This window comes from Hyperoodon ampullatus, assembly GCF_949752795.1.
Source record: "Hyperoodon ampullatus genome assembly, chromosome: 10".
Lineage (NCBI taxonomy): Eukaryota > Metazoa > Chordata > Mammalia > Artiodactyla > Ziphiidae > Hyperoodon > Hyperoodon ampullatus.
In genome coordinates this window covers 46,217,754-46,245,325 of record NC_136923.1, presented here as the reverse complement: position 1 = coordinate 46,245,325, position 27,572 = coordinate 46,217,754, and the positions used below count along the sequence as shown (strand labels likewise).

The window sequence follows — 27,572 nt, the reverse complement described above, 5'->3', positions numbered from 1 at the left end:
TGCAATATAATAGGCTGTTTGCATGGACATTTATATGTGTAATCAAGGTACAAAAATACACACCAGAAGGAAACAGCCCACCCTCAGGAAGGTGGTTCCCTCTGGGGAAAGAGTGTAGGAATGGGACTTTCAAACTGTACTTATAAATGCATCGGTAACGTTTTATTTATAAAAAAAAAAGTGAAGTTAACATTTATTAGTCCTAAGTGTTTAGCATGTTTGAAATATTTCTTTTAAATGAGTAATGGGATAATTAAACAGATTTTAGTCTTCCTATAAGTTAAACTCACTCCCTAAAGCAGGGTTTCTCAACCACAGCACTATTGACATTTAGGGTCAGATAATTCTTTGTTGCGGGGCGCTGTCCTGGGCATGGCAGGATGTTTAGCAGCATCCCTGGCCTCTACCCATTTAGGTGCCAGAAGCACCACCCTCTCTCTCTGTAGATGTGACATCCAAAAGTGTCTCCAGATGCTGCCAAATGACCCTTGGGAGCAAAATCTCCCTTGGAAAACCACTGCCCTAAAGCAAAACTACCTACAGAACCTCACCAGCCTGTTAGCCAGGTACTGTAACCGTCTGTTGGTGTCAACAGCAACAAGTGTGGCCTTGATTCAGTTTTCCTTTTAACTTTCTACTCAAGACTGTATAATTTGCGAATGGGTAATAGTAAAAGGACTCTTCAACCACTACTGGGCGGGCAAGCTTCTTTCCTTCCACAGTGACCAAACGGGGACAATTTCCCTTTATCCTTCCAATGGCATATGATACCTCAGTGAATGAACTTGGAGGAAAAGGCATCCCTCTAGGGCAGGGCTTCCCAGGCTTTAATGAGCATGTGAATTACCTGGAGCTCTTGCTAAAGTGCAGATTCTGATGCAGCAGGTCTGCAGTTGGGCCCAAGATTCTGCATTTCTAACAAGCTCCCACATAATAGCAATGCTGCTGGTCCCCAGACTACACTGGATGGCAAGGCTCTTCAATAGAATAGACAGATTGGGGTGGGGGGTAGATTTTACAGTGTGTGTGTATATGTGTGTGTGTGTGTGTGTATCTGCCTGTCTGTGTGTGTCTGGTAGAAAATTTAGAGGAAAACTATATAAGTGTGTGTGTGTGTGTGTGTGTGTGTGCCCTCCTCAGACCCTAACTTGGATACACACTTAAAATTTTCTAGGACATTCACCTAATTAAAGTCAGCAGCCAATGATTTTAATTCCTGCTGTAACTGCCCCCATTATCTGAACATATCTCATCTCTCCCTTTGGTCCTTATCATGTCTCTTCCTGGCAATGATGGCACCTCTCAAGAGCCCCACAGCAAACCACCAGGCGACCTCTCAGATGTCATTCCTTGTGACAGGTGAGCTGAGGCTGGTGTCCTAAGGTTTTCCGAGACTTTATTTTTTTAAAGTTCCCTAAGGTGTTTCTAAAAAGATGATTATAGGTCTCATAAATAAACCAATCAACAGTTAACAGGTTCCTCAAAATCAGCAAGTTCAACAAGTTCAATCCAATATTCGGGGCGGGGAGAGTCCAATATTAATTTTCAAAATGAAAACGTAGTAAAGGAACAGGAAATACAAACTCCACAAAGCATCATAGAAAAGTTAGGTGCAGTTAGAAACCCTTTAAACAAAGACTTGGCACATTTACCTCACAGTGCTATGAATTTCAAAAATATTTTATTCATCCCACATCATCATAAAAGCAAAAATCAATGGATGGATGGATGGATGGTCAACTAATGGCAGGCAGTTTAGCTTCATAGCTAAGAGCAGAGCTTTTGGAGTTGGGCGGCCTGAAGTTTGGTCCAGGATCCTCACTTCCCATCTCTGTGACCTTCTTAGACACCTGAGTCTTATCTGCTCAATGGGGTGACTATAATACCTGCCGCATAGATGGGGCGAGGCGTTAATTAATTAATGCCTGGCAGAGCACTTAGCACAGCACCTGGGACAAAGTGAGTTTGCAATAAATGTTAGTTGGGATCATCCTTATCACTCTAATTCCTTAAAAAAGGAAACAAGCCGGTACGAGCAATTAAAAAGAGAGTACAATTTTCTAAGCTGTAATTAGGGAAATGAGGTAGAAACGTCATTTATTAGCTTTTCCCAGCATAATTCATTAGAAGGCATTGAGTTCACAGTAATGAGCAGAAGTGGCGATCTGGGGGTGGGGTGAGGCCATTTACAAATTACTGAACACAACTTACATCATATCCGAAGACTGCATATACCCAATTGACTTTTTAATTTTTTTTAATTTATTTTTTGGCTGCGTTGGGTCTTTGCTGCTGCGCGCGGGCTTTCTCTAGTTGCAGCGAGCGGGGGCTACTATTCGTTGTGGTGTGCGGGCTTCACATTGCTGTGGCTTCTCTTGTTGTGGAGCACGGGCTCCAGGCGCAGGGGCTTCAGTAGTTGTGGTTCGCGGGCTCTAGAGCGCAGGCTCAGTAGTTGTGGCACATGGGCTTAGTTGCTCCACAGCATGTGGGATCTTCCCAGACCAGGGATGGAACATGTGTCCCCTGCATTGGCAGGCGGATTCTTAACCACTGCACCACCAAGGAAGTCTCCCAATTTACTTTCTTAGAAAATGGGAAAGAAAGCAGAATGTGTATGAATAAGGAAACAGCATCATTTATGGGTGAATTTTATGGGCCTTGAGCAAGTTTTAAATTGAACGTCTATACCAAAACTGCCATGTGATAGGCTCAGAAGGAGGCAGTAATCCATCCACAACTCTGCAGAGATGGTTCCAAGGTTAAAATCCAGGTTTCTCTGCCTTCAAATCCACACTTTCCTCCAACATTCCCATGACTCGAGAGAGTTACAGCCCTTCCTTGGCCCAGGCTTACTGCAGCTGAAGAAGCACCTCCTCCTCCGATGTTCCTGGGCTCCCGCCATCACTGCCCAACCCCAGGAGGATGAGGAATCGGGACTGGTCCCAGGAGCAGTCTCAGAGAAGACCCCCTCACTCACCCTCATGTTCACACAACACTTTTTTTTTTTTTTTTTTGCCGTACGCAGGCCTCTCACTGTTGTGGCCTCTCCTGTTGTGGAGCACAGGCTCCGGACGCGCAGGCTCAGCGGCCATGGCTCACGGGCCCAGCCGCTCCATGGCATGTGGGATCTTCCCGGACCGGGGCACGAACCCGTGTCCCCTGCATCGGCAGGTGGACTCTCAACCACTGCGCCACCAGGGATGCCCCCACACAACACTATTTAAGAAGTGCTGACCGCACATCAGACAACAGCCCTTTACAGCTCACTCACTCCTCAGACCCCTGCTACCTAATACCCCATCATTGGGCAGACAAGGAAAGGGGGCTCAGGAAGTTGAAGTCACTTGACCAGGATCACTCAGCAAAACCCAAGAGCAACTGAATCCAAACCGGGCACCAACCACCTCCAAAGCCTTTTCTGTCTATAATTGAGAAAACAGGCCTGGGCTCTAAGCAGCGGCGGCCGGAGCGCTGGGGCGGGCCGCTCTGCTTTCCCAGTGCCTCCCGCCGCGCCGCCGCCTCCTGCTGGGCCAGCTGCCGGCTTCTCCTCCCCAGAGGGCCCTCAGCCCGCGCGCCAGCCGGCTCCGGCTCCGTTAAGGCGACCCGCAGTCCCAGCGTCGTGATTAGTGATGATGCACCAGGTTATGACCTAGATTTATTCTGTAGACCTAATCAGTATGCTGAGGATTTGGAAAAGGTGTTTATTTCTCATGGACTAATTATGGACAGGACGGAACGGCTGGCTCGAGATGTGATGAAGGAGATCGGAGGCCATCACATCGTGGCCTTCTGTGTGCTCAAGGGGGGCTATAAATTCTTTGCTGACCTGCTGGATTACATCAAATGAACAGAAATAGTGATAGATCTAGACCTATGACTGCAGATTTCATCAGACTGAAGAGCTACTGTAATGACCAGTCAACAGGTGACATAAAAGTAATTGGTGGAGATGATCTCTCAACTTTAACTGGGAAGAATGTCTTGACTGTTGATATAATTGACACTGGCAAAACAATGCAAACCTTGCTTTCCTTGGTCAAGCAGCATAATCCAAAGATGGTCAAGGTTGCAAGCTTGCTGGTGAAAAGGACCCCTCGAAGTGTTGGATATAGACCAGACTTTGTTGGATTTGAAATCCCAGACAAGTTTGTTGTAGGATATGCCCTTGACTATAATGAATACTTCAGGGATTTGAATCATGTTTGTGTCATTAGCGAAACTGGAAAAGCAAAATACAAACCCTAAGATGAGAGTTCAAGTTGAGTTTGGAAACATCTGGAGTCCCACTGAAATCACCAGGAAAATTATCAAATGTTCTAGTTCTCTGGCCAGCTGCTTAGTAGAGCTTACTGAATGTATCCTCTAAGGATTTTATCCGTTTTGTATTTTAGAAAGGTCAGTTGCTGCATTCCCGAACTCTTTATTTGCACTATGAGCCTATAGACTGTCAGTTCCCCTTGGGTGGATTGTTGTTTGACTTGTGAATGAAAAATCGCTTAAACCACACCACTATTTAATGAAAATATTGAAATTGTATCTGTAAGAAACATTTAAAGAGACGAATATATTAGTTTTTTAATTGGTATTTTAATTTTTATATATTCAGGAAAGAACAGAAGTGATTGAATATTGTTAATTATACCACTGTGCGTTTAGAAAAGAAGCAGTCAGTTTCATATAAGGGGCAGCATTTAGAGGTATCATTATGTCGGATAAACCATATGTCCTGGAATTATTTTAGTACGTTTCAGTAGTATTAACTGTATTTTCCCGTTTGTTCAGATTATTTCTGGAGAATCTTTGTCAACAGTTCCTTTTAAATACAGGTCAAGGAGTTCTAAAAACCTAACACTTTTTGAATGTAAAAATCCTTAAAATAAAGGCTGTCTCTTTAAAAGAAAAAAAATTATTGAGAAAACGTGCAAGGAGTATTCACAAATAAAATTTGAAAGAAAAAAAAGAAGGGATAGAATTAAAGGAGATAACTCAAGTTGGCATCGCACAGAGAAAACAAATTGAAAAGATATTTTTAAGAACAATATTAAAAATGATCAGGAGAGTAAGAGTTAAGTTAAAATTACCAATGTGTCTTTTGTGATATTAAAAAAAATTCTATAGGCATACCTCAGAGATCCTGCGTTTTTGGTTCCAGACCACTGCTTTCATAAACCAAATATCGCAATATAGCAAGTCACATGAAATTTTTGGTTTCAAAGTGCATATAAAAGTTATGTTTATACTATACTGTAGTCTATTAAGTGTGCAATAGCATTATGTCTTAAAAATATGTACATACCTTAATTTAAAAATAACTTATTGCTAAAAAAAATGCTAACCATCATCTGAGCCTTTAGCAAGTGGTAATCTTTTGGCAACAGTAACATCAAAGATCACTCATCACGGGCTTCCCTGGTGGCGCAGTGGTTGAGAGTACACCTGCCGATGCAGGGGACATGGGTTCATGTCCCGGTCCAGGAAGATCCCACATGTCGCGGAGCGGCTGGGCCCGTGAACCATGGCCGCTGAGCCTGCGTGTCCCGAGCCTGTGCTCCACAACGGGAGAGGCCACAACAGTGAGAGGCCAGCGTACCGCAAAAAAAAAAAAAAAAAAAAGATCACTCGTCACATCACCATAACAAACATAATAATAATTTAAACTTTTGAAATATTGAGAGATTTATCAAAATGTGACACAGACACACAAAGTGAGCAAATGCTGTTGGAAAAATGGTGCTGACAGATTTGTTCGTTAAAAAACCTTCAATTTGTAAAAAATGCAGTAATCTGCAAAGCACAATAAAACGAGGTAGGCCTGTATTGCCAGCTCTGTCAAGAAAGCGGCCCAACTAGGACACTATTCCACCCATCCCCAGCACATCAACATTCTGGTGCTCAGATATGGGTTAAATCTTAACAGGGCTCCTTGGAGAGTTGCTGATTCCACGTCTTTCGGCAGGAAAATTCAAGACAGGCCTGCAGTAGCATGTTGCACAAAAGCAAAAGACCACTCCAGAAGGTCTGGGGTAGAAGTGATAAGGCATAGGAGCCTGCTTAAAAGGACATCATCAGCCAGCTTGTGATAATTCGAACATCAAAAAGAAAAGATAGCTAATAACAGTTCAAGGAAACGGGTTGAGTCTGTAAAGGCCATGAATATCAATGAATATGAAAATAAAAAGGGCAACCAAGTGAACAAGGCAACTGATATACTGCCTTAGGGAAAGGGGAAAATAATAGAGAGACATTTTTAATCCATCTTAAGAAGTAGTGGAGGGCGGGTGTGTATGACTGTTCTGTTTCTGGCACTAATATCTTTTATAAAGCACTGTATGAACATTTCTCTAAGTAGGGTGGCTACGAATAAGCCAACCACATATGGAATGAGGAGGTAGGTAAAAGAATAGAAAAACTTCATGTTGTGGCCACAACTACCCCCAGGTAGGAGGAGGATCAGATCCTGGGCTGCAAAGTTAGTTATATATTGTCTTTTGTAAGCATTTAAGAGACTCTAATAGATTTGGTCTGCAAAGTTAAGAAGACTCTAATTAAATAAACTTGTAATCAAAGTTAAATGTGTAAAAGAATTTAATAAAATTTCTGAGTTTCTAATTATTAGTTGTGTGAACACATAAGTATTCATATACACATACACAATTTAATAGACTCATATGCATATATATATATACATATAAGAATTTTAAAGTTATTCAATACATTTTAAAAATGACTAAATGCTAACAATTTTGGATTAAATTACTACTGATGCAATTATGAGTCTGCAGATAACTGCAAATTAAGATGAGTTTCTGATCTTAATTTTTTAAAACACTGCCACTACCAGCCACTGAGCTCCTGTGGCAGAAGGCAGGCTGCTAACGAACAGCTTGCTGTCAACTACCCCCTCCCAAACCATCCCCACCTCATTTCAAGCACAGGAAAAGCAGGCACCCATCCCACCTCCAGGGAGAAGGTGGGGACAGAAAAAAGGCAGGAGACAGCACCCAAGAGAGACCTACAGACTCAAGTGCACCCCAGGCTGGATGCAGTCCTCATTAAAATCACTCATACATCTGAGAAGGATACAGAGAAGAAACAAGAGTTCGGATATGTTGCATGGTTCCAAGTTTGCTTCCTGCAGCCTGGGAGGGCTGCACAGGGCATCTCACGCCTGGGACCAGCAGGTCATGTAGCAGACGTCACAGGTTTCAAAACACAAACCAGAAGCTCAGAACACAAACCATACCTCAGAACCGCTACGGCCTGAGCCCATCACCCAGAAGGGGCGGATGGGCTACAAGCTGAGCTGTCATGTCAATTTCCCACCTGAGTCCGTTCCAACTTTGTCTTAGACATGCTGGATTCACATGAAAAGGAAAACGGTCAATCTGTACAGAATTGCTTGCCAAGCATTTCTGTTCTTAAAAGAAAAAGCAAAGATAAATCAGCATTGGAATCTCGAATGATGAGAAAGAGTGAAAGCTGGCAGGTGGCAGGTGACAAAGTAGGCCTAAGGGTCACAGGGTAATCTGCTCACTGGGATAAGTAGCTGGCTGCCCTGCTCACCAGACACTGTGCCCAGGGCTCCTGGTCCCAGTCAGCACCCTGCATAGATGTGGCTGCTTTGGACCTTCAGAGATAAGCTCCTTCAATTCTCCCGGACGCCTGGTGCCCAGGCCCACGCCTGGAGGGGAATGGCGGGGAGGCGGCGCCTTGACCGCGTGTCGCTGACATGTGGGAAGTGATGGTGCAGCCAGAGCTTCTCTGCTTCCACCTTTGACCCTGCAGACCTCTGTGTAGCTAAAAGCAATGAAAATGGGCCCGAGGAAGAGCCCGCTCACATGAGGAGCGAGCAAGAGAGGAGAGAAGGCACAATTCCAGGGCTCACTGAGGTCCTCACCTGGAAACAAAATTGCCTGAGGTCTTGAGAGAAGCAGAAAGGACACAACCAGTACGCGGGCGTTTACATGAGAGAAACTCACTGGCAACTATTTATAAATATATTATAATGTATACATTTTAGTATTATTTTTGTTAGCAAATGATAACGAAATGTTTTCTCTGGCTATTAGTTCCCTTCTCCATCCCCTGTACAACCTCCCCTGACTCCCATCTTTTATCTTTCCTTCCTTCTTTCAACCCCACCTACCACAATGTTTGTCAGTGCTCCACATGGCACCCCTCCCACAAACACACACACACACACACACACACCGTGTTTTCTCTTAGGTCACCATCTCATATAACTTTTGACCCCTCCCTTTAGAAGGTCAGCATTGTGTGTTATTTATCCCTTTAATTTGCACAGGCTCGGGCTTCCCTGGTGGCGCAGTGGTTGAGAGTCCGCCTGCCGATGCAAGGGACACGGGTTCGTGCCCCGGACCGGGAAGATCCCACATGCCGCAGAGCGGCTGGGCCCGTGAGCCATGGCAGCTGAGCCTGCGTGTCCGGAGCCTGTGCTCCACAACGGGAGAGGCCACAACAGTGAGAGGCCCACGTACCGCAAAAAAAAATAAAATAAAATAAAAATAATTTGCACAGGCTCAGTGCATATTGTGGTGCCTTTATTTTTGTTTCACTTACGATTTTAGTTCGATGAAGGCAATCTTTGGAAGGGGGCAAGCAACAAAATGATCTTTCTATTCTATACGTTGTTTTTAATTTTGCTTTGTTTTTACAAAAAAAGATAAAAAAGGAGAAAAACTTGTTTTTTAATTTGAAGAAGATGCCTTTCCATTTTCTCTTATTTAAGAAGCACTTATTAAGTACCTATTTAATACAAGGCACTGGGCTGAGGACTCTGGCCTATTCAAACATGAAGTGGACATGGGCTGTACAATAATGGTTGGACTAGATCAACGGTCTTTGGGTTTTTTGCCATTGTTTAAATTAAATTTTACAAAATTAAAATGGGACGGGGAGCTGGTTTAACATGCAGGTTCCCAGACCCCATTCACTCCTCCCACACAAGCAAGGTAGACAACTCAGTACAGGATGCCAACAGAGGGCCTCAAGGGCATCGTGTGTTGGCCCAACCTGGTGCAAAGTCCCTGGTTAGATAATGAAAGAAAATCAATAATCAGATGTCTTTGCTTCCTTAGCCAGAGAACCTCAGCTGAAACTCAAACAAGTCAAGCTCATGAAAGATTACAGGTACATACCAGGCACTCAATAAATACTTGTTGACTGACTCATTAATAATACTTTACAGCAAAAGCAAACAGTGAGATGATATCTTGAAACTCTTATTTGCTTCATAACCTTCTCTTCTTAGGAAAAGGATTGTTCCAGATAAACTCAGAGGTGAAGTTGTCAGCAGATCATTTGCGCTTGAGACAGAGAGAGATTTCTTCTCTCGTCCAATGCTCCTTAACCAAAAAGTTAACAAAAAGCACAGCCCTTAGAAAAGGAATCAGAAGGAGCCATAACTACCTACATACCAACAGAGCAACCCTCATGGCTGGTGTCCACTGAATGTTATGAGACTAGAAAAATCTACAGCACACAGAGTCATGTCCACTTGAATTCAGGGAAGCATAACCTATAGACCACAGGACGCAGGGGCAAAAATCACAGGGAAGAAGGAAACCTCATCTTGAAATTAAGCTACATCAGGCTAAGTTTCACTTGGGACAGTGACCTTGAGTGAAAGAAAATGAATTTTGAATATGTCGGACACATTTTTATAAATAAATAAGCTACTGACATATTCTAAAGCTGAGGGTTTGCTTTTTTCACGTTTACTAAATGTGTTTTATTCCTAAACTAGAATTTTTTTCTTATTTAGCTTCTCTGAGAGAATGGCTAATTATGACATAAAGTGAGACCAGACAACCTAGGTTTGAAACTCAGCACCCCACCTTACTAGCTGTGTGATTTGGGGCAAGCTCCTTAACTTCCCTGAGCCTCAGTATCCTCATCTGTAGAATAGGGATAGCAAGACTATTTTATTCAGAGGTCACTGTGAGAATTAAATGAGATACTTGTAAAGCATTAAAAACAGTGCCTGGGGACTTCCTTGGTGGCGCAGTGGTTATGAATCCTCCTGCCAATGCAGGGGACAGGGGTTCGAGCCCTGGTCCGGGAAGATCCCACATGCCGCGGAGCAACTAAGCCCGTGTGCTACAACTACTGAGCCTGTGCTCTAGAGCCCGCAACCCACAACTACTGAGCCCACGCACCACAACTATTGAAGCCCGCGTGCCGACAGCCCGTGCTCCGCAACAAGAGAAGCCACCACAACGAGAAGCCCGCGTGCAGCAACAAAGACCCAACACAGCCAAAAATAAATAAATAAAATAAAACAGTGCCTGGCACACAGTAAGACTATCCTTTCTTCCTGTTGCACCATCGAATCCTAAATGCTCCATATTTATGGGTACATTTGCTGTGTGGGTCATTTTCATTTTCTGTGTTTCTCAGACTCAACAAGAGTGAAAATCCACTTGACTGTTGAAATTTGTCTGAAAAGGTCATTCTACTACCTGGTAAAGGTAGAAACCCCAAAGCTTTCTTGCCTCTTCTTAACAAGCCAGGTGAGGGCCAGATTTAAAAGGCAAAGCATTGTTTCGCTCCTCTGGGGGATGACATGTAGGAAAGGGAGATGAGTTTTATCCCACCCAAGGTGTCCACTCTGATCTGTGTAGCAATGGTGTAGGTGACCCTCTTGTCCAATGGTTCTCACCTGGAGGAGCGTATCAGAACCCCCTGGGGAACCACTTACCCTGATTCCCAAAGAGAACCACTGCCCTGATTGATGCAGAAAATAAATCTAAAATGAAAGGAAGGTTTACGTTGTCTTCCCACACATCTCACAACTGATTTAATACACTGGTGAGTCACAGTGGTGTGAGCCATGGCGTGTCCTGGGTTACACGTGTTAACAAACAGATGAAATCCAAAAAGGACACCAGGTACAGAACAGGGCTCCTAACCTCTAACCTCTGCTTCCACTGACCCCTGGGCCAGTCTGGCAAGGCTCACAGACCCCTCCTCAGAAGAAAGATTTAGAGACATAAAATAAAATACAAAGGACTACATAGGAAACCAATTGTATCTCAATGCAGTTATTAAAACTTCAAAAAGAAGTCTGCAATACAAGTGCCTCTTTATCAATGCACATTAAATAAGATCAGCACATCTAATAATGAATGTAACTTCAAAGCAGTGATGAGTAAACACCTTATTTCTTCTGTATCTGCTTCTTCTGTAGCATGACATGAAAATATCTGTGATTTCTACTGGTGACAAAGTCACAGGCCCTGGTAATACCACTGTGCTTTGTTTTTTCTATGTTCATAATGAAAGCAAATGCTGCATTTCAGTTAGAAGTTCATGAAATTAAGGATGTAATTTTTTTTCCTTTACAAGTTAACAGAACTCCAATTTCTCTCTACAGACCCTTTGGGGGTCCCAGGACCTCAGTTTGAAAGCCCTGCTCTAGAGGGTGCTGCATTTAAGTTAAGAGTTAATGCTTGATCATTCATTTAATTGATATTTAGCAAATACCCACTTTGCTCTAAGCGCAGGTACCACAGAAGAAAATACAGAATTAAGGTTAGACTTGAAGGCAACCATGCTCTAAGAACTTTCGGAATCTCTGCTCAATGTTTATTTTGGTTTTCTAATTTTATTATAATTTGTGTTATGCACTGCCAAATCCACCAGGATTTTTTTTTCTCTCTCTCCTTTAAATATATCACTAGAAGCAAAACAAACAAACAAATAATAACAAGCCACAATGTCTGTTCAAGTATACTGTTAAAAGGATTTTAGAAGCTATAGATCAGTGTTATGGAATAAATACTATGAGCCCTCCACACCTCAATTTCCTTGATAATAAAATCAGCCTGGCCCAAACTGTAGACATTTTACAGGGATGAGATGAGCCAATTCATATGAAAGGTCTCTGACAACAGTGAAGTATTATCCTTGGGTGGTGTTCCAATCATACTGTGAATGTAAGTGATTAATCAGTGTGTGTGTGAGGGACCCGGGAGCCTCCCTCAGTAGAAATGGCCAAGCGGAGTCCTGCAGAATCATAGGAGGGTCTGTTAAGGAAGAGTAAGTAACACACAGGGATTTCTGGAAAAATAACTCTGCTGTGAATTCTACTGTGAAGCAGTCTGGAGAAACCAAATACGAAACCTACCAGGGAGGTCACCCAGGACGCGGTTTTCCACACAATACCACATCTCCCTGGGCATACAGATACCGTGAGTAAACAAAAGTGACTTGTAATGAGCCTCCTCTAGGCTACAAGATACACCGGAAGTTCTGAAGCATCAACTTGACCATTAGTTCAAGTCTAATGTGCTTCATATCTGCCCTCATGTAGATTATTCTATTTTTACTCCTATCAAAACTGATGGTCTGCAGTGCTCACAAAGAGACTGTAGGGTTTGCACGAAGTATAAAAACACAGGCCAATTTAAACAAAATTCCTTCCTTACTAATATCTAATAGAGAAAATGTGAAAATAGCCCAGTTACGTGCTAAAGAAGAAACTTACAAGTTCGACTTGTTTATTATTAATGATTTCACAAATTCAAGAGTATTGGAGATTGGTTTGTATTAGCAAAAATAATTACAGAAAATTTTACAGATGCACAATAAGCTGGGGTTTTTTTTCTTTTTTCCCCCACTTTTATTTATTTATTTATTTATTTATTTTGAATAAGTCGGTTTTGAACCAAGTTATCTCTAAGTAGAAGCAGGACTGTTGTACTTTTTTGTTTGTTTAAGGTGACACAATGCTACATGGATATGTAAATGATGTCACTTTGAAAGTGACATCACTAATTTAGACTAGGTTCAAATTAACTTGAATTTTAAGTCAGGAGGGTCAAAACAAAAGAGAACTGGTCTTACCAATCTCACAGGGCTGCCATGAATTTCTAAAGAGAAAAATTACATCAAAATTACATCTTGAGTGAACCTCAGAAATATCATTGTGTTGTAAATCAACTACACCTCAATCTAAAAAAAAAAGCAATATCACTGGTATGAATATTTTTAATTATCATATATTTTTCAAACCTGCAAAATCAAGTTTCACATCCTTGTCATCACAAACACACTGAAAGAAGCCCCACCTAGTGTACTGCTCACCCTACTAGGTGTCAGCTCTGCAGCCCACGGCAGGACCAGTTTGCTGCTGCAGCAACATCTTGCCTCTCCCGAATAACCAGCTTAGTGGCCTTTCACACAGAAATCAGCAGCCTTGATATCTCAGGCTATGTCCTATAAATACTGAGCAGCCTAGAGATTCCCAATACCTTGGGTTTTAAATGCAGACAAGCTCCTCCCCAACACAAGTTTCTAAGGACTTACATGGAAGGAAATGGGAGCTTATTTTTTTTTTTGGCCCTGGCTAGGGAAGTCCCTGGGAGCATTTTCTTTTTTTTTTTTCCCATCTGTTTTTTTTGCTGTTGTTAGTAAGCTTTTATTTAGTTAGTTTTTGGAATTTTATTTATTCTTTTATACAGCAGGTTCTTATTAGTTATCTATCTTATACATATTAGTGTATATATGTAAATCCCAATCTCCCAATTCATCCCACCACTGCCACCCCCACTTCCCCGCTTTCCCCCCTTGGTGTCCATATGTTTGTTCCCCATATCTGTGACTCCATTTCTGCCCTGCAAACGTGGGAGCATTTTCTATTCTTCAATAAGGTTAAGAGAAAGCTGGTTCAAATGAAAACTCATACTTGTCCCCACTACTCTGACATTTCTATCCAGAAGACTCAAAGTCAAGGCCTTTTATGGGGCTAAATCCCACAGCCACATTTCTTCAAGTACTTTCCACAGATGGCAGGCTGCAAGATGCAGCAGCCAGTACAGGCGCTCACGTGCGGCCATGGCTAAGGAGGACAGGGCATCACAAGAAAGGGGAATCACTCACGGAAGTACTTCAGCGTCTCCTCAATCTGCTCGGTCGTGAGGTCAATGTTGGCATCTGGAGAAATGAGGGGTGTATGGAGCCAGTCGTCGTGGTCATAACCGTAGATGGTGTCAGCTCTTAGCTTGTAATGGGGCAGCTGCTCCTCCAGCAGGCTGATGATCTCAACTTCCGGAAGGTCAGTGCTGTTGCACACGTCTGGAGGGGAGAAGATGGAGAGATGAAAGCCCGACCTGGTGGTGGCCCCGCCGCTGCTAGTGACCTAATCCTGGGGCCTACAGCCAGTGTCTTGGCTACTTACCCGCAGCACAGAGAGGCCAGATGAGGCCACATCAGAGATCTTTTTCCAATTTAAGTTCTACTCTTGAAACTAGGAGTTATGCATGCTTACTGCCAGACCTACCTGAAATAGTTCCTGCTTGTTTAGCCGCCCACTTTCTGTGAAGTAAAGCCAAAATTCTTGTGCTTTCACCATTTGGGCTAAGTCTTTCTTTCCAACTCTTTCTCTGGCCATTCTCTCAATGACTCTACAATTAAGCCAAACCAGTTATAATTTCACCAATATGCCAAACTTCTTCCTGCCACTATTTTACCATTCAAACCATGTCTCCACATAGATAAGATCTTGCCTTCGTTTAATTCATTCATTCACCTGTTCATCCTCCTGCATTTCCTTCCATCCACCCATCCATCCATCCATCATCATCCAACTATATCCTGAGTCCCACAGTCACAGGAGACATGATGGTAAACGCAACAGTCATGGTCCTTGGCAATGCCTTTGCAATGCTTGTATCCTCATGGGGCTTCCAGCCACTAAAACAACAAGTGCCCCTCCATCAAGGCACAGCTTGAATACCACCACCCCCCGACAGGATGGTGTTTTGAGCATACCAGGCAGTATTAACCTGTCTTCCTCAGGAAGAATATGGACACCTTTGCCCAGAAGAAGGGCTATGCCAGAGACTTACCAAAATCCCCATCTCCTTCGTATTTAATAAGAAGGCTGCATGGCAGCCAAAAAAATTATGGAATCACAGGTAAAGAGAGCGTTCAGTGGCCAACTTCCCCCCTTCTTGGGCAGGAGCCCAGGGAAAGCACCTGCTAGCTGCCCCCCGCAAACCTCCTACCACCCCAAGCTAACCCTTCTTACTTAATTCAACATATAAAGCTTCACTGCAGGACATTTCAACTCAGGAAGTCCACATGGCTTTTCAAGTGCTTGTGGAAAGAGTTATAAGTGGAAAGTAAAGACATCTCAAATTTTACTTGGAGCTCTGGGGACTGGAGGGGGACATGTGAACGCTCAGGATTCTCTGCCTCATGTGGGAAATGTCACAGCCGGCGCACTTGGCATTTCAGCCAGCCCCCACCAGGCTGGAGCTGCTCAGCCACTCTGCAAAGGTCTGCGGAGAACAAAGTAATGCCCTCCCCTCGGCCAGAGCCAGCAGCCCAACCTTAAGGAAGAAGATGTCTCGTATCTCTTTATCATCTCCCGCCAACGACAAAACACCCTCCAAAAGGCTCCAGCTGAGCTCCTAACTAAGGAAATATTTCCTCGTCTCACAGTCGAGTGGGGAGTAAGTTCCCGCAAAGCTCTTCTCGAGGTGAGGCCTCACAACCATAAAATGACCAGCATCTGGCTGAGGGGATACAGGGTCAAGGAGGGATGACACCCAAACGATGGCATCTCCTGGCTAACCATAGATCTGCTCCACAAAAGGCCACGCCAGCCTGTCCCTAGGAGAACGGGCAGGGTACCAACACATTCCTGTGTGGCACACCCACACAACAGGCTAGAATCTTCTGGTGCCACTGCCATTTGGTGGTGGGAAAGGCAACAGACTCCAAAAAATAAAAATAAAATCCCTTCTAAGAACACCGTGTCACTTGTGAGCACACTGGCAGCTGCTCAAATGCTGAGATTTCCCTGTCCTTCCAGGTTCCCAGGGCTGAAGGTCATCATATTTACAGTGTGGGTCCTTGTGCCCAAGAGGTATCGTTTTCCTTAAAGCGTATGATGACCAGTGAGATCAAGTATCCAAAGGTGAGGCTGTGTCAAAAAGCCTTTTTAAAAATACTCTGAATATTTGATTTTTCCGTAATGTGACCCATCATGTAAACATCAGCAAGTTTTCAGCTGCCTGGCAGGCCCAGAGAGTTAGGAGACAATTATAAAGACTGCCCAGGGAGCTTTCCTTGACCCTGGCTGCAGAGCTAGGGGCCCCAAGGACCTCCTGTGGAGGGGGACACATCTCTGCCACATGGAGAAGACACATCTGAGGCCTGAGGTTGGGTAAACATAACATGAGAGCCTTTGAGAATTCCCCTGTTATGCTTTCACCGTGCCACGCACCAAGCCAGGAGCCTTCAGTGCATTCTCTGACCCTCCCGGCAACCCGCGATGTAGATAATATTTGCTCTGACTTATAGGTGAGGAAGCTGAGATTCACAGGAGCTGTGGAATATCTTGTAGGGCAAGGTCACCTGGCTAAATAAGTGGCAGATTGTGTATGAGAAGCCTCAGCCGTCTGACTGCAAGCTGTGCCCTTCCCTCTGCCATCTGCCGCCCACCTCCCAGGCGGGTGCACTAGAAATGCTGGGGGATTCCCAGGCTATTCTCAAAGGGAAGTTTTCATTCTAAACAGGTACAGATTTCATAAGTATGGTAGAGGTGTCCAACTAAACACACTGACAAATCAGGGAGGTGTCTGGATGATTTTCCCTTCCAGCGCGTAGGAAGTAAAGCCAAGAACTGAAGTAGCTTGTCTGCCGACTCACCCCCTCCCCTGGCGCTTACTCAAGCTCAGTGCGTGAAAGGGCATTGCTGGCCTCACTTGGAGGAAAGGAACCTTTGAATGCTCTCTACGGTCATCATTTCTCCACTGCTCCAACTCACACTATTAACAAGCTATACTAGGTAGTCTCGGGTAAGTCTCAAACGAAGGGCACCCACCTCCTGAGTGAACCCAGGCCCCGAAAGGTCCATGGCTTCTGGCAGGTCGACAGCAACAGCAGCCCAGAACCCACCGACCCCCAGCCTGTCAAAGCATCAAAGGCCAAGCTCACCCAGGCAAGTCGGGTGGACTTAGGCTCAGCATCCTCTCCTTCGCCAATTACAACAGCCCCATGGATGCCGGCTCCATCTGTGAAAGACACTTTTAAAATCACAGTATTGCCCTGCTTTAAAAACCTCCCCGCTCCCTATAAAGTGCTTCATGATTCAGCCCGCACTTTCCTAAGACAGAGCCTACTGACTGCTTCCCGATAGCCAATTTCTACTTCTTTCTTTTGGTAAAGTCACCCCGAAGGTGTGGCTGGGCACACGGCCACGCAGCTAAAAACTACATTTGCCATCTTTCCTTGCAGTAAGGTCTGCCCATATGCCTGGTTAACAGGATGTAAACAGAACTTCCAAGCCAGACCCTATCCAACTGTCGAAATGCAGAGATGGGGTGGTGCTGGAGCCGCCTTCAACTGTATAAGTAAAGGCAGCACCTAGGGGGTTACCAGAGAAAACCTGGGTGCCTTGGACAAGCGGATAGGGGCAGCACTCCTGGGCCATCTACCACTTGGACTTTTAAGAGAGAAAGAAATACACATCTACCTTATTAAAGCCACTTCTCGAGGATCCCTTCAGTGAAGCCACACCAACTTTTTGCCATCCTCCAAACACATTTTTGCACAAACCTTGGTTTGGACACCAGCTGTTCTAGCTGTCTGGAATGCCCTTCCCTGCCAGCAAACTCCACGGCAAAATATCACTCAAATTCACCCCATATTTCAAGCTTCCCTTGACCTCTCCCCTCTGGCTATGTATTTAGTACAGAGATTATTTCACTACAATGTTACATGCGTTTTCTAACAGAGAGTCCCTCAGAAGGAGCTCTGAATTACCCCTTAACATCTAACCCAGCCCTCAGCATCACGCTGGGCAACAGGAAGTGCTCAGTAAGCGCTGGATGAATGATGGAAAAAAGGGAGGAAGAATCGGCCACGGGTGGCAAGCCTAGTCGGACAAACACCCAGCCTTTAGCATGGGGGAGGTGGAGCCATCTAGTGTCCAGGTCTTTTCAAGTCTCACTCAGTATCTTCGTCCAGCATGGAGGAAAGTCCCACAGGGAAGTGAATGGCGCCTCAACCACTCAGCAAACGCAAATCCAATCCAATGTCCAGCATTCTTACAGCACCACCCTGGGGGCAGAACGTAAGACCTCTCTTCACCTCTTCAGAGCTATAACCCTTCCTAGCTTTCTCCAAGACATAAGGTTTGAAGCGGGTCCTCCTATCCGAGGATGGGGGCTTCACTGAGGGCTGTGGGAGGTGGGAGTGGGCCCTGAGGGTCTGGGGCTGTAGGTCCAGCTACATCCACTCTCCACCTGACTTGGGCTAGATCCATAACCCCCAGAGGGGGCTTGAAGGAGGCCCCTCCTTCTAAGCATTTGCACTGATGCAAAGGTGACACGCCAGGTTCATGAAACCTGCCAGGCGCCCCAGATGATGCAAACATTTTACAGCAGAGACTGAAGCTCTAAATTAGTGTCCAACGTTTAAAAATCAGAGAATCTCATGCAAAAATACAGATCCCTAGCCTGTTGGGAAAAGCCAGCATATCTAGGACCACACAGTTATAGGCTCTGAGTGGTGGCCACCTCCAGATGGGTAGGGGGGGTAGCTCCACTGGGGTTTCTGGGCCTTCTGCCTGTACAATGGAGCTGAGGGTGCTGGGCCCAGGAGAACAGAGAGCTGCAAGGGACAGGAGGACAGTATCCTGAACACTCCCCCAGGCTCCAGAGATCCTAGAAAAAACAGCAGGGGGAGAGGCGAGGATAAAAGGAGGGAGAGAGTGCAGTGCTGGACAAAGAGGAAAAGCTTGGTCAGAGAAAATCTGGCAAAATCAAAGTAAGAGAGGAACAGAAGGGCACAGGAAAGGAGGAAGGAGGAAAGCCAGACCCTGAGGCAGGCCAGCCAGCACCACGACTGCCACCTGCTGGCAAGCGCCTGCTCAGCCCTGGATGCAGCAAGAGCTGCTCCGGGAGTTTGGAGAATGGGCTCCCAGCCCTGGCCCTGCCCCCAACTTCGCCATGTCACCCGCAAGTCACGTCTTGGTTTATCTGGGACTTTGTCTCCCCATCTGTAGAACAAAGGCATCAGATTGCAGAAACGCTCTTTTTCTACCCAAAATGTCTCTGAGCCACCAGACCCAGGGCTGTGTCTGGGGGTGGCCGCCACTCCCAGCACACCCTGCCTCCACCGGCGGGGGGGTGCCCATAGCACCTGGATATGCCGACTCCTTCTGAGAGGGCGGGGATCTGTATTTTTACATAAGATTCCCTGATTTTTAAACGTTGGACGCTAGTTGAGAATTCTGTAAATACCTGAGGTCAAATTAAACACATGTGCCTCCAGTTTGCACGCCAGGGTTTCCCATCCTGGCGTCTAACTCTGGGCCTTGGGAGAAGGTTCCAGACTACACTAAAGGTGACAAGCAAAGAACGTGACCCCAGCCTGTGCTTGAAGAACTTCTGGCTAGGGTCCGTAAGCCCCTGTCATTACCCATTAACCTTGGCAGTGACTGCAAACCCATAGCCATGTTTTAAAGTCTTCACAAGACAAGACAGCTCACCTACTCAGCCGCCTGCAAATCATTCTGTACAGACTTGAAAACAACGCCTTTTTCATGAGTTATTAGGATTAAAGGGCATGAGCTCAGAGACTCACACACAGGCCATACTGGTGCCAGGGACACACGTGATACTTTGCAACTGGTATCTGCCAGACGTCCTTCTGGAAAATTCTTCTCTATCATAGGGTCACATAGTTAAGAGTCTCACCTAAGCTTCGTCGGGGAACTCAGTGTTAGTAATTATTCTCTAGAATACCATAAAAGTTGTGATTTCACCAACTACAAAGGGATCTTTAGAACTAGAAATTACTGGCTCAACCACGTCATTTAATAGAAGAGGGCTGCACTCAGAGAGGCTGAGGAGGTGGCTGAATGTCACAGAGCAGCCAGTAACAGACGTGAGACCGAGGCATGGTCCACTGCATGGCCCCCGCACCAGGAGCCTCAGGAACCGGCAGGACCACCCCGCAGGCTGACATTCTCCACTGTTTACCCAGCACCCTGCCTGGTAACCAGTAAAGGCTCAATAAACATTTTGCTGAACGATACAAACCACTTGTATCTATTCCTGCATTTCACTTGCTCTCACAAACCAGTAGGCAGTGCAGGGTGAAAAGCAGGAACACATTTACAAACCAGGAAAACCAAGGTTCCAAAGGTTATACGAGGAGCCCAGGTCATTCCACTTGGAAGTGGCTGAGCCCACTGCACACACACCCCTGCCCCCCGACACCGTCCCCCCAACTCTAATCCACACACGACTCGCTGCTACTCTCTGCCCCTTGAGAGGATCACCTAGGGAAGGAACCTGCAAGAAAGCATTTCTCCTCCCTTCACTCGTTTGTGGGCATTTCAGCAGAACTGGGGGACCCTCCCGAGAACTGAGTCTGGGGTGATGGTGTCCCGGGGCAGATAGCACTTCTGTAATGGGCTCTTTATATGCTCCTTCGGTTCTACCACAGGCCTTCTCTGCCAGGATCTATGAGGGTGGGATCCAGGAGCTGGCTTTTACATCAAGTTCTCCAGGGGGATCTTGCCCATCAACATTTGAGAGTTGACAGCCCCCTGTGAGTTTCATTAACTAAATTTGCTTTCTTAAAAAAAAATTGATAAATAAGGCCTGTGGCTCAACGTTCAAATGGTCTAAAAGGGCAACGTGGTCCCCTCGCCTATCCCTCCCACGCACCTGCCTTCTCCCCACTTCCACCCGAGACTTCTCAGACCCCTCCCCAGGGCTAGCGTGAGCTCACACCCAAGCCAGCCTCTCTCACCCAAGCCAGCCTCTCTCAGCCCTTCCACTTACAGAAAGGGACACTGAGGCCCTTCCAGAGGTGCGGGGACCTGGGCGAGGTCTCATGGCTGAGCAGTGTTGGCACTGGACGCCAGGACTCCTGATGCCTTCCTGTCCCCACCATCCTAAGTTCACCTCCCGACACACTACCTCCTGCTCACATTCCAGCCCCACAGGGACATGACGGGGACAAGATTTCTCTTCTCTTCCTCGATGCCTCGCTGTGAGCAGTAACCGGTGTCTCCAGAGACACTCGCATGGAAGCAGAAAGGCCAAGGAAACCAGGATTCAGAGACAGAAACAAAACCTGACACTGGAAGGGCCGTGGCCTTACCTGCCACCAGAAGTGACTCTTTCTAAGAAAAAAGATAAACAATGACCCCGGTTCAGTTCCACACAGATGGGGTGTCAGGTTCTGAGCTGTGGCTTGATCACACACGACACCAGCTCCCCATGACAGCAGCACAAACGGAGACGGCCGAGCCGCCCAGCGGCCGCCTTCACAAGCAGGGTCTCCAACACGAGGCTGAAGCGCCACCTTGTGCAACTGAATGTGGCCCCGTCCACTCAGACTCGCCAGCGTGTTGTGCAACAAGAGGGCAGGAAGAGGCGGGACAAAGCAAAGTCAGAAGGACCCTGCTATGGAGGCCCCCGGATGTCAAACTGATTGCAGTGTTTTGCAGAAATAGTGACTCCAATGGGCTTGGCACAGAAATCTACAAAAGCAGACGATACCACATTACAGGATAGATTGATTCTAACACTAAGACATGAAGTTAGAACTGCACAGAAATTTTATTTTAAAAGGAAAAATTAATGTGTTAATTTTAAGAGTTAAGCCTGCAGGAAAATGCTCAAAAAATGGGGTGGGGTGGGGTGGATTAATATTCATTTGAATTTGTTTTACTAGGAAATAAATAGAAAAAAATACTTTGGTTTTCCAATTTTCTTGATAATTTCTCTTAAAAGCGTACATATTATATATCTTATAATTATTAAATTACCAGGCGAAAATATTTACATGAAAATAGCCAGTGTCAGTGTGATTGTAATTAATGTGCTCACAGCTGAATTAGTGTTTAGACAGATGGAGCTGGTGGAAATTGGAACGACACTTGCAGTAAACGGTTTGACAGCATGTTTGGAGAACCAAAATTCTGTCATGACCCTCAAACAAGTAATCTCCCATATGGGATTAAAAATAAGAGCGGAATCCAAAAAATCTGAAGTGCAAAATACATAAGTGTGTTTATAGTACATATCTGATAAAGTTAAAAACATGCATAACCAGGTTCCTTGAAAAGTTAACATGCATAACCAGGTTCCTTGAAAAGTTAAACAGAATTACCATATGATCCAGCAATTCCACTTCCAGGTATATACCCAAAAGAAGTAAAAGCAGGGACTTGACCAGATATTTGTACACCATATTCATAGTAGCATTATCACAATAGCCAGAATGTAGAAGCAACCCAAGGGTCCATTAGTGGATGAACAGATAACAAAATGTGGTAGATATGTACAATGGAATATTATTCAGCCTTACAAAGGAAGGAAATTCTGACATAAGCTACAATATGGATGGACCTTGAGGACGTTACACCAAGTGAAACAAGCCAGTCACAAAAGGACAGACACTGAATCCTCCTATGGGGGCTGCTAGAGGAATCAAATTCAGAGACGGAACGCAGAAAGGTGGCTGCCAGGGGCTGGAGGAGGGGGCAAGAGGAATCTGTGTTTAATGGGTGCAGTTGCATCTGGGGAAGATGATGAAGTTCTGGAGATTTACAGAGGTGATGTGTGCAAAACAAGGTGAAGTGTACACTTAAAAATGGCCAAAATCGGGCTTCCCTGGTGGTGCAGTGGTTAAGAATCCACCTGCCAATGCAAGGGACCTGGGTTCGAGCCCTGGTCCGGGAAGATCCCACATGCCTCAGAGCAGGTAAGCCCGTGCACCACAACTACTGAGCCTGCACTCTAGAGCCCGCGAGCCACAACTACTGAAGCCCATGCGCCTAGGGCTCATGCTCCACAACGAGAGAAGCCACCGCAATGAGAAGCCCACGCACCACAGTGAAGAGTAGCCCCCGCTTGCCTCAACTAGAGAAAGCCTGCGCGCAGCAAAAGACCCAACGCAGCCAAAAAAAAAAAAAAAAAAAGGCTAAAGTGGTAAACTTTATGTTATGTATGTTTTACCATTATTTTTTTAAAATAAATAAACGATGACCACTCTACTCATGTTATCTCCCAGTACGGTTTCACATAACTCCTGTTTGTTTTGTTTTGTTTTGTTTTGCGGTATGTGGGCCTCTCACTGTTGTGGCCTCTCCCGTTGCGGAGCACAGGCTCCGGATGTGCAGGCTCAGTGGCCGTGGCTCACGGGCCCAGCCGCTCCGCGGCATGTGGGATCCTCCTGGACTGGGGCACGAACCCATGTCCCCTGCATCGGCAGGGGAATCTCAACCACTGCGCCACCAGGGAAGCCCTAGTGTCCCATTTTGTAGAACACAAAGTTTTTCAGAAGCAAGTATATTGTGTTACAGCAAGAATGCCTGTATAAGGTTTAATTTTTGTGCAGTCAAATTTTTTTCCACCAGTTTTACTGAGATATAATTGACTTACAGCACTGTGTTAGTTTAAGGTGGACAGCATACTGATTTGACTTACATATATCATTGAAATGATCATCACAGTAAGTTTGGGGAACATTCATCACCTCACATAGATACAAAATTAAAGAGACAGAAAAAATTGTTTCCATGTGATGAAAACTCTTAGGATTTACTCTCAATAACTTCCATATATAACAAACAACACTGTTAATTATAGTTATCATGTTGTACACTACATCCCTAGTACTTATTTATCTTATAACAGGAAGTTTGTACCTTTTGACTGCCTTCATCCAGCTCTCCCTCCCCCGAAGCCCCCATCCCCGCCTTGGTAACCACAAATCTGATCTCTGTTTCTATGAGTTTTTGTTTGTTTGTTTCTGAAGTACAATTGACCTACAACACTATGTTAGTTCCTGTTACACAACACAGTAATTCAATATTTCTATATATTTCAAAATGATCACTAGGACAGGTCTAGTCACAGTGTGTCACCAACTAAAGATATTACAAAACTCCTGACTATACTCCCCACACTGTACATTTCATACCGTACATCATTTGTTTTGCAACTACAAGTTTGTACCTCTTAATATCCCCTTGATCATTTTCTTTGTAATCCTAGCCTTTGGATGGCCTTCCCCATCTCAAGATTACGAAAATATCCAGCAATATTTACTTCTAGCACTTCTATGGCTTCATTCTTAACATTCTGTCTTTGAATCACCTGGAATTTATTGGGTTTGAAGGAGCTATATAGGGATCCAGCTGTACTTTCTATAATGATAACAAACAACAGCAATAATAATGGCAAATATTTATGGATGCTACCATCTCCAAGCATTTATCTCCACTGACTCATTTAAACTTCCCCACAGCCCTAAGAGTGGAGACTATTATCATTCCCACTTTACAGAAGGGGAAACTAAGGCACAGAGGTTAAGTAACTGGACCCACATCACATGGTAAGTATTAGACCTGGCTTTCTCACACAGAGTCTGGACCCATTGGCCACAGCCATAGCCACCACCCATGCTTCCTCTGGCCCTCTGGTCTCACTGATTAAATAATTCCTCCGTGTAACTCTCTTTTCTCTAAATTGTCCTCCTCCTCCCAACTTCCACTCTCTTGAGTACTTTGCTTTGAGACTTCCTAAAACATAGCACATCGCTAAAGCTTTACTTTTGACCCATTCAGAGACTTTGTCTTCATATGTCAGACGTGACTGATCTTACTTTTGTCCTGCCTCCTGGTGGTTCTACTCTCTTGAGGTTCCGTTAGTTACCTGTCTTTTGTTTTATAGAATATGTGTCACCAGATTCTTTTTTTTTTCCCTAGTGATTTAGGGCAGAGTTTCCTCCAAGTGCTAGGAATGGAGGGTGGCAGGCACTATGCAGGGTGGCCTCCAGCTATGAGTTACCATCACCATTTACCCTTTGAGCTATGCAAACATCATCATTTTCTTATGGGGGTCATGTTGTGAAAGACGAGGAAACACTGATTTGGAAGGTTCACACTCTATCTTTTTTTTTTTTTTTTTGTGGTACACGGGCCTCTCACTGTTGTGGCCTCTCCCGTTGCGGAGAACAGGCTCTGGACGACCAGGCTCAGTGGCCATGGCTCACAGGCCTAGCCGCTCCGCGGCATGTGGGATCTTCCCAGACCGGGGCACGAACCTGTGTCCCCTGCATCGGCAGGCGGACTCTCAACCACTGTGCTACCAGGGAAGCCCCACACTCTATCTTGTTTTTTGTTTGTTTGTTTGTTTGTTTGCGGTACGCGGGCCTCTCACTGTTGCGGCCTCTCCCGTTGTGGAGCACAGGCTCCGGACACGCAGGCTCAGCGGCCATGGCTCACAGGCCCAGCCACTCCACGGTATGTGGGATCTTCCTGGACCGGGACACGAACCCGTGTCCCCTGCATCAGCAGGCGGACTCTCAACCACTGCGCCACCAGGGAAGCCCCACACTCTATCTTTAAGATATGACACCTTATGATATCATATCAAAGAGGCATGGTAGACACTGCTAGTGGCTTCCCAACCACCCATACTCTCCAACTTTCCTTAGCATCAAAGACCTGGGAAGTCTACATTTCTCAGCCTCCCTCGTAGCAAGGTATGACCAAGAGCGTTAAGTTCTGGCCATTGAGATTTAAGCAATGGTATGGTGAGGCTTTCCCAAAGGCTGCCTTCCTACAGCCTGGAACTTGGACATGATAGCTGGAGCTTCAGCAGTCTTCTAAGACCATGAGGTGACCTGAAGGATAGAAACCACGAGTATGGTGGAAATGAAGGACAGGAGGAGCCCAGGACTTTGAGGACAGGAGGGCCACACCAGCACTGCAGAGCCTCCCTCTGAACTTCTTTTACGTGAAAGAAAAATAAATCCTATCAGGTGAAGGCACTGTTCTATGCAGCTAAGCTTAAGCCTTGCTGATACAGGTAGTTACCTTTAAATTACTAGGAGGTAAATCTGTATTTCTCTCATTATCTGTAGCAAAAATAGGATAACTTGCTTATACTTCATCTCACTAATCTTCCTCCCACCTCTTGGGTTTTGTTGCTCTAATCTGGGGATTCAGATCCAATTTCCTGTTTCCAAATTATTAACTCTTTACACTTAACCTTTGCTTTCTGGTTTCCAAAAATATTTACACCCAATATTTATAGTCAGACTCTCAAAGACCTTCAAGGCAGCCTGAGCAGCTGCCAGAGTTCAGGGCCCAATCCTTCTGTCTATCCTCTCTTCCCCAAAGTCAGCCCTTACCAAGGAACAATGGAAGTCAGTTAGCATTAGGGATAAACTTTGAGATAAAGACTTATGTGCCAAATCACAGAAACTTCATTTTATTAATAGAACAAAATTTTGTGAACCCGAAATTCCTACTGTGCCTCTACCATTCAATGCAGTCAACTGTCTTATTGTTAATCTAAATTAACTTCCGGAACAGGAAATTCTGTTTATAAATGAACAATGGTTACTTTTTCAAAACATCACATGAGATCATCTGGATATTAAAAGATTTCAAACTCATCCGAAAACAGATCACTACAGCCTGATAATAAACAGTTAAAACAGATGAAACAATAAAACCTGGGAGTGAAACGATTCCACGTTACTTGAACCAGGTTTCAAACCAACACAAATGTAAATTCAAAATGTAGAAAATTACAAAGGATAACCTCCTACAAAGAAGAATACAAATGAAGAAATATAAGCCTTTGCTAAATATAAATAAATAAAGGAAAAAAATTTAAAGTTATCTCATCAGGTGACGTATGTATGATACACAAGTGTCAGGAGCAGTTAAAGTTCCTCCGAGGTGTGCACTTGAATAGCACGGATGACCACTCAAGATCCCTTGCTCAGCTTCCCAACGTCAGGGATGAGCCAAGAAAAACAAGGACAGCAGAAACCAAAAAGCGACTTTCTGAAAGCTTATTAAAAATGCAGGGCTTCCCTGGTGGCGCAGTGGTTGAGAGTCTGCCTGCCGAGGCAGGGACATGGGTTCGTGCCCCAGTCCGGGAGGATCCCACATGCCGCGGAGTGGCTGGGCCCGTGAGCCATGGCCACTGAGCCTGCGCATCCGGAGCCTGTGCTCCGCAACGGGAGAGGCCACAACAGTGAGAGGCCCGCATACCACAAAAAAAACAAAACAAAACAAAAATGCAGCCACACTGGGAGACATGTGAGTGTATGGCTGGGTGACAGCTAAAGGGCCTGGGGTGTCTTTTTGGGGTGATGAAAATGTTCCAAAATTGACTGTGGTGATGATTGCACAACCCTGTGAACATACTAAAAACCATCAAATTATACACTGTAAATGGATGAATTCTATCTCAATGAAGCGGTTACTCATACACAAAAAATGTAACCACAAGGAATGTGAAAAAAGGTCTCTGGGCACATCTACCAGCCTTGGGTATATCTCCAAATCTCCTGCCAAACACTGTTCATGAAAGACGCATCTGAATCCATCCAAAAGGTTAAATCACCTTCCCTATCATCCTAGGAAAGCCCAAGGAATTTCTAATACCCTTCACTGCCATTTCTACTAAAAATGGGTCAAGCAAAATGAGATTTCATGCTTAGAAACAATAAACTCTGGCTGCCTGGAGACTCCAACGATATGCAACAACTGT

General features: G+C 45.0%; 1 protein-coding gene and 1 pseudogene across 4 annotated transcripts in view; one reads left to right on the top strand and one right to left on the bottom strand.

Annotated features, from left to right (window-relative positions):
• TRAK1 (trafficking kinesin protein 1) overlaps positions 1–27,572 on the bottom strand; it is a gene marked incomplete at both ends in the record, with an annotated part of 100,195 nt that overhangs the window by 62,445 nt on the left and 10,178 nt on the right. For all 3 annotated transcript variants that reach the window (XM_079713611.1, XM_079713612.1, XM_079713613.1), the window contains one exon: positions 13,903–14,097. In XM_079713611.1, the coding sequence (XP_079569737.1) occupies positions 13,903–14,097 (195 nt within the window). The remainder of the gene's footprint in view (positions 1–13,902; positions 14,098–27,572) is intronic.
• Positions 1,274–4,245, top strand: LOC307059822 (hypoxanthine-guanine phosphoribosyltransferase-like; annotated as a pseudogene). Its single transcript has 2 exons — positions 1,274–1,359; positions 3,556–4,245. The product of its transcript is annotated as a hypoxanthine-guanine phosphoribosyltransferase-like (transcript).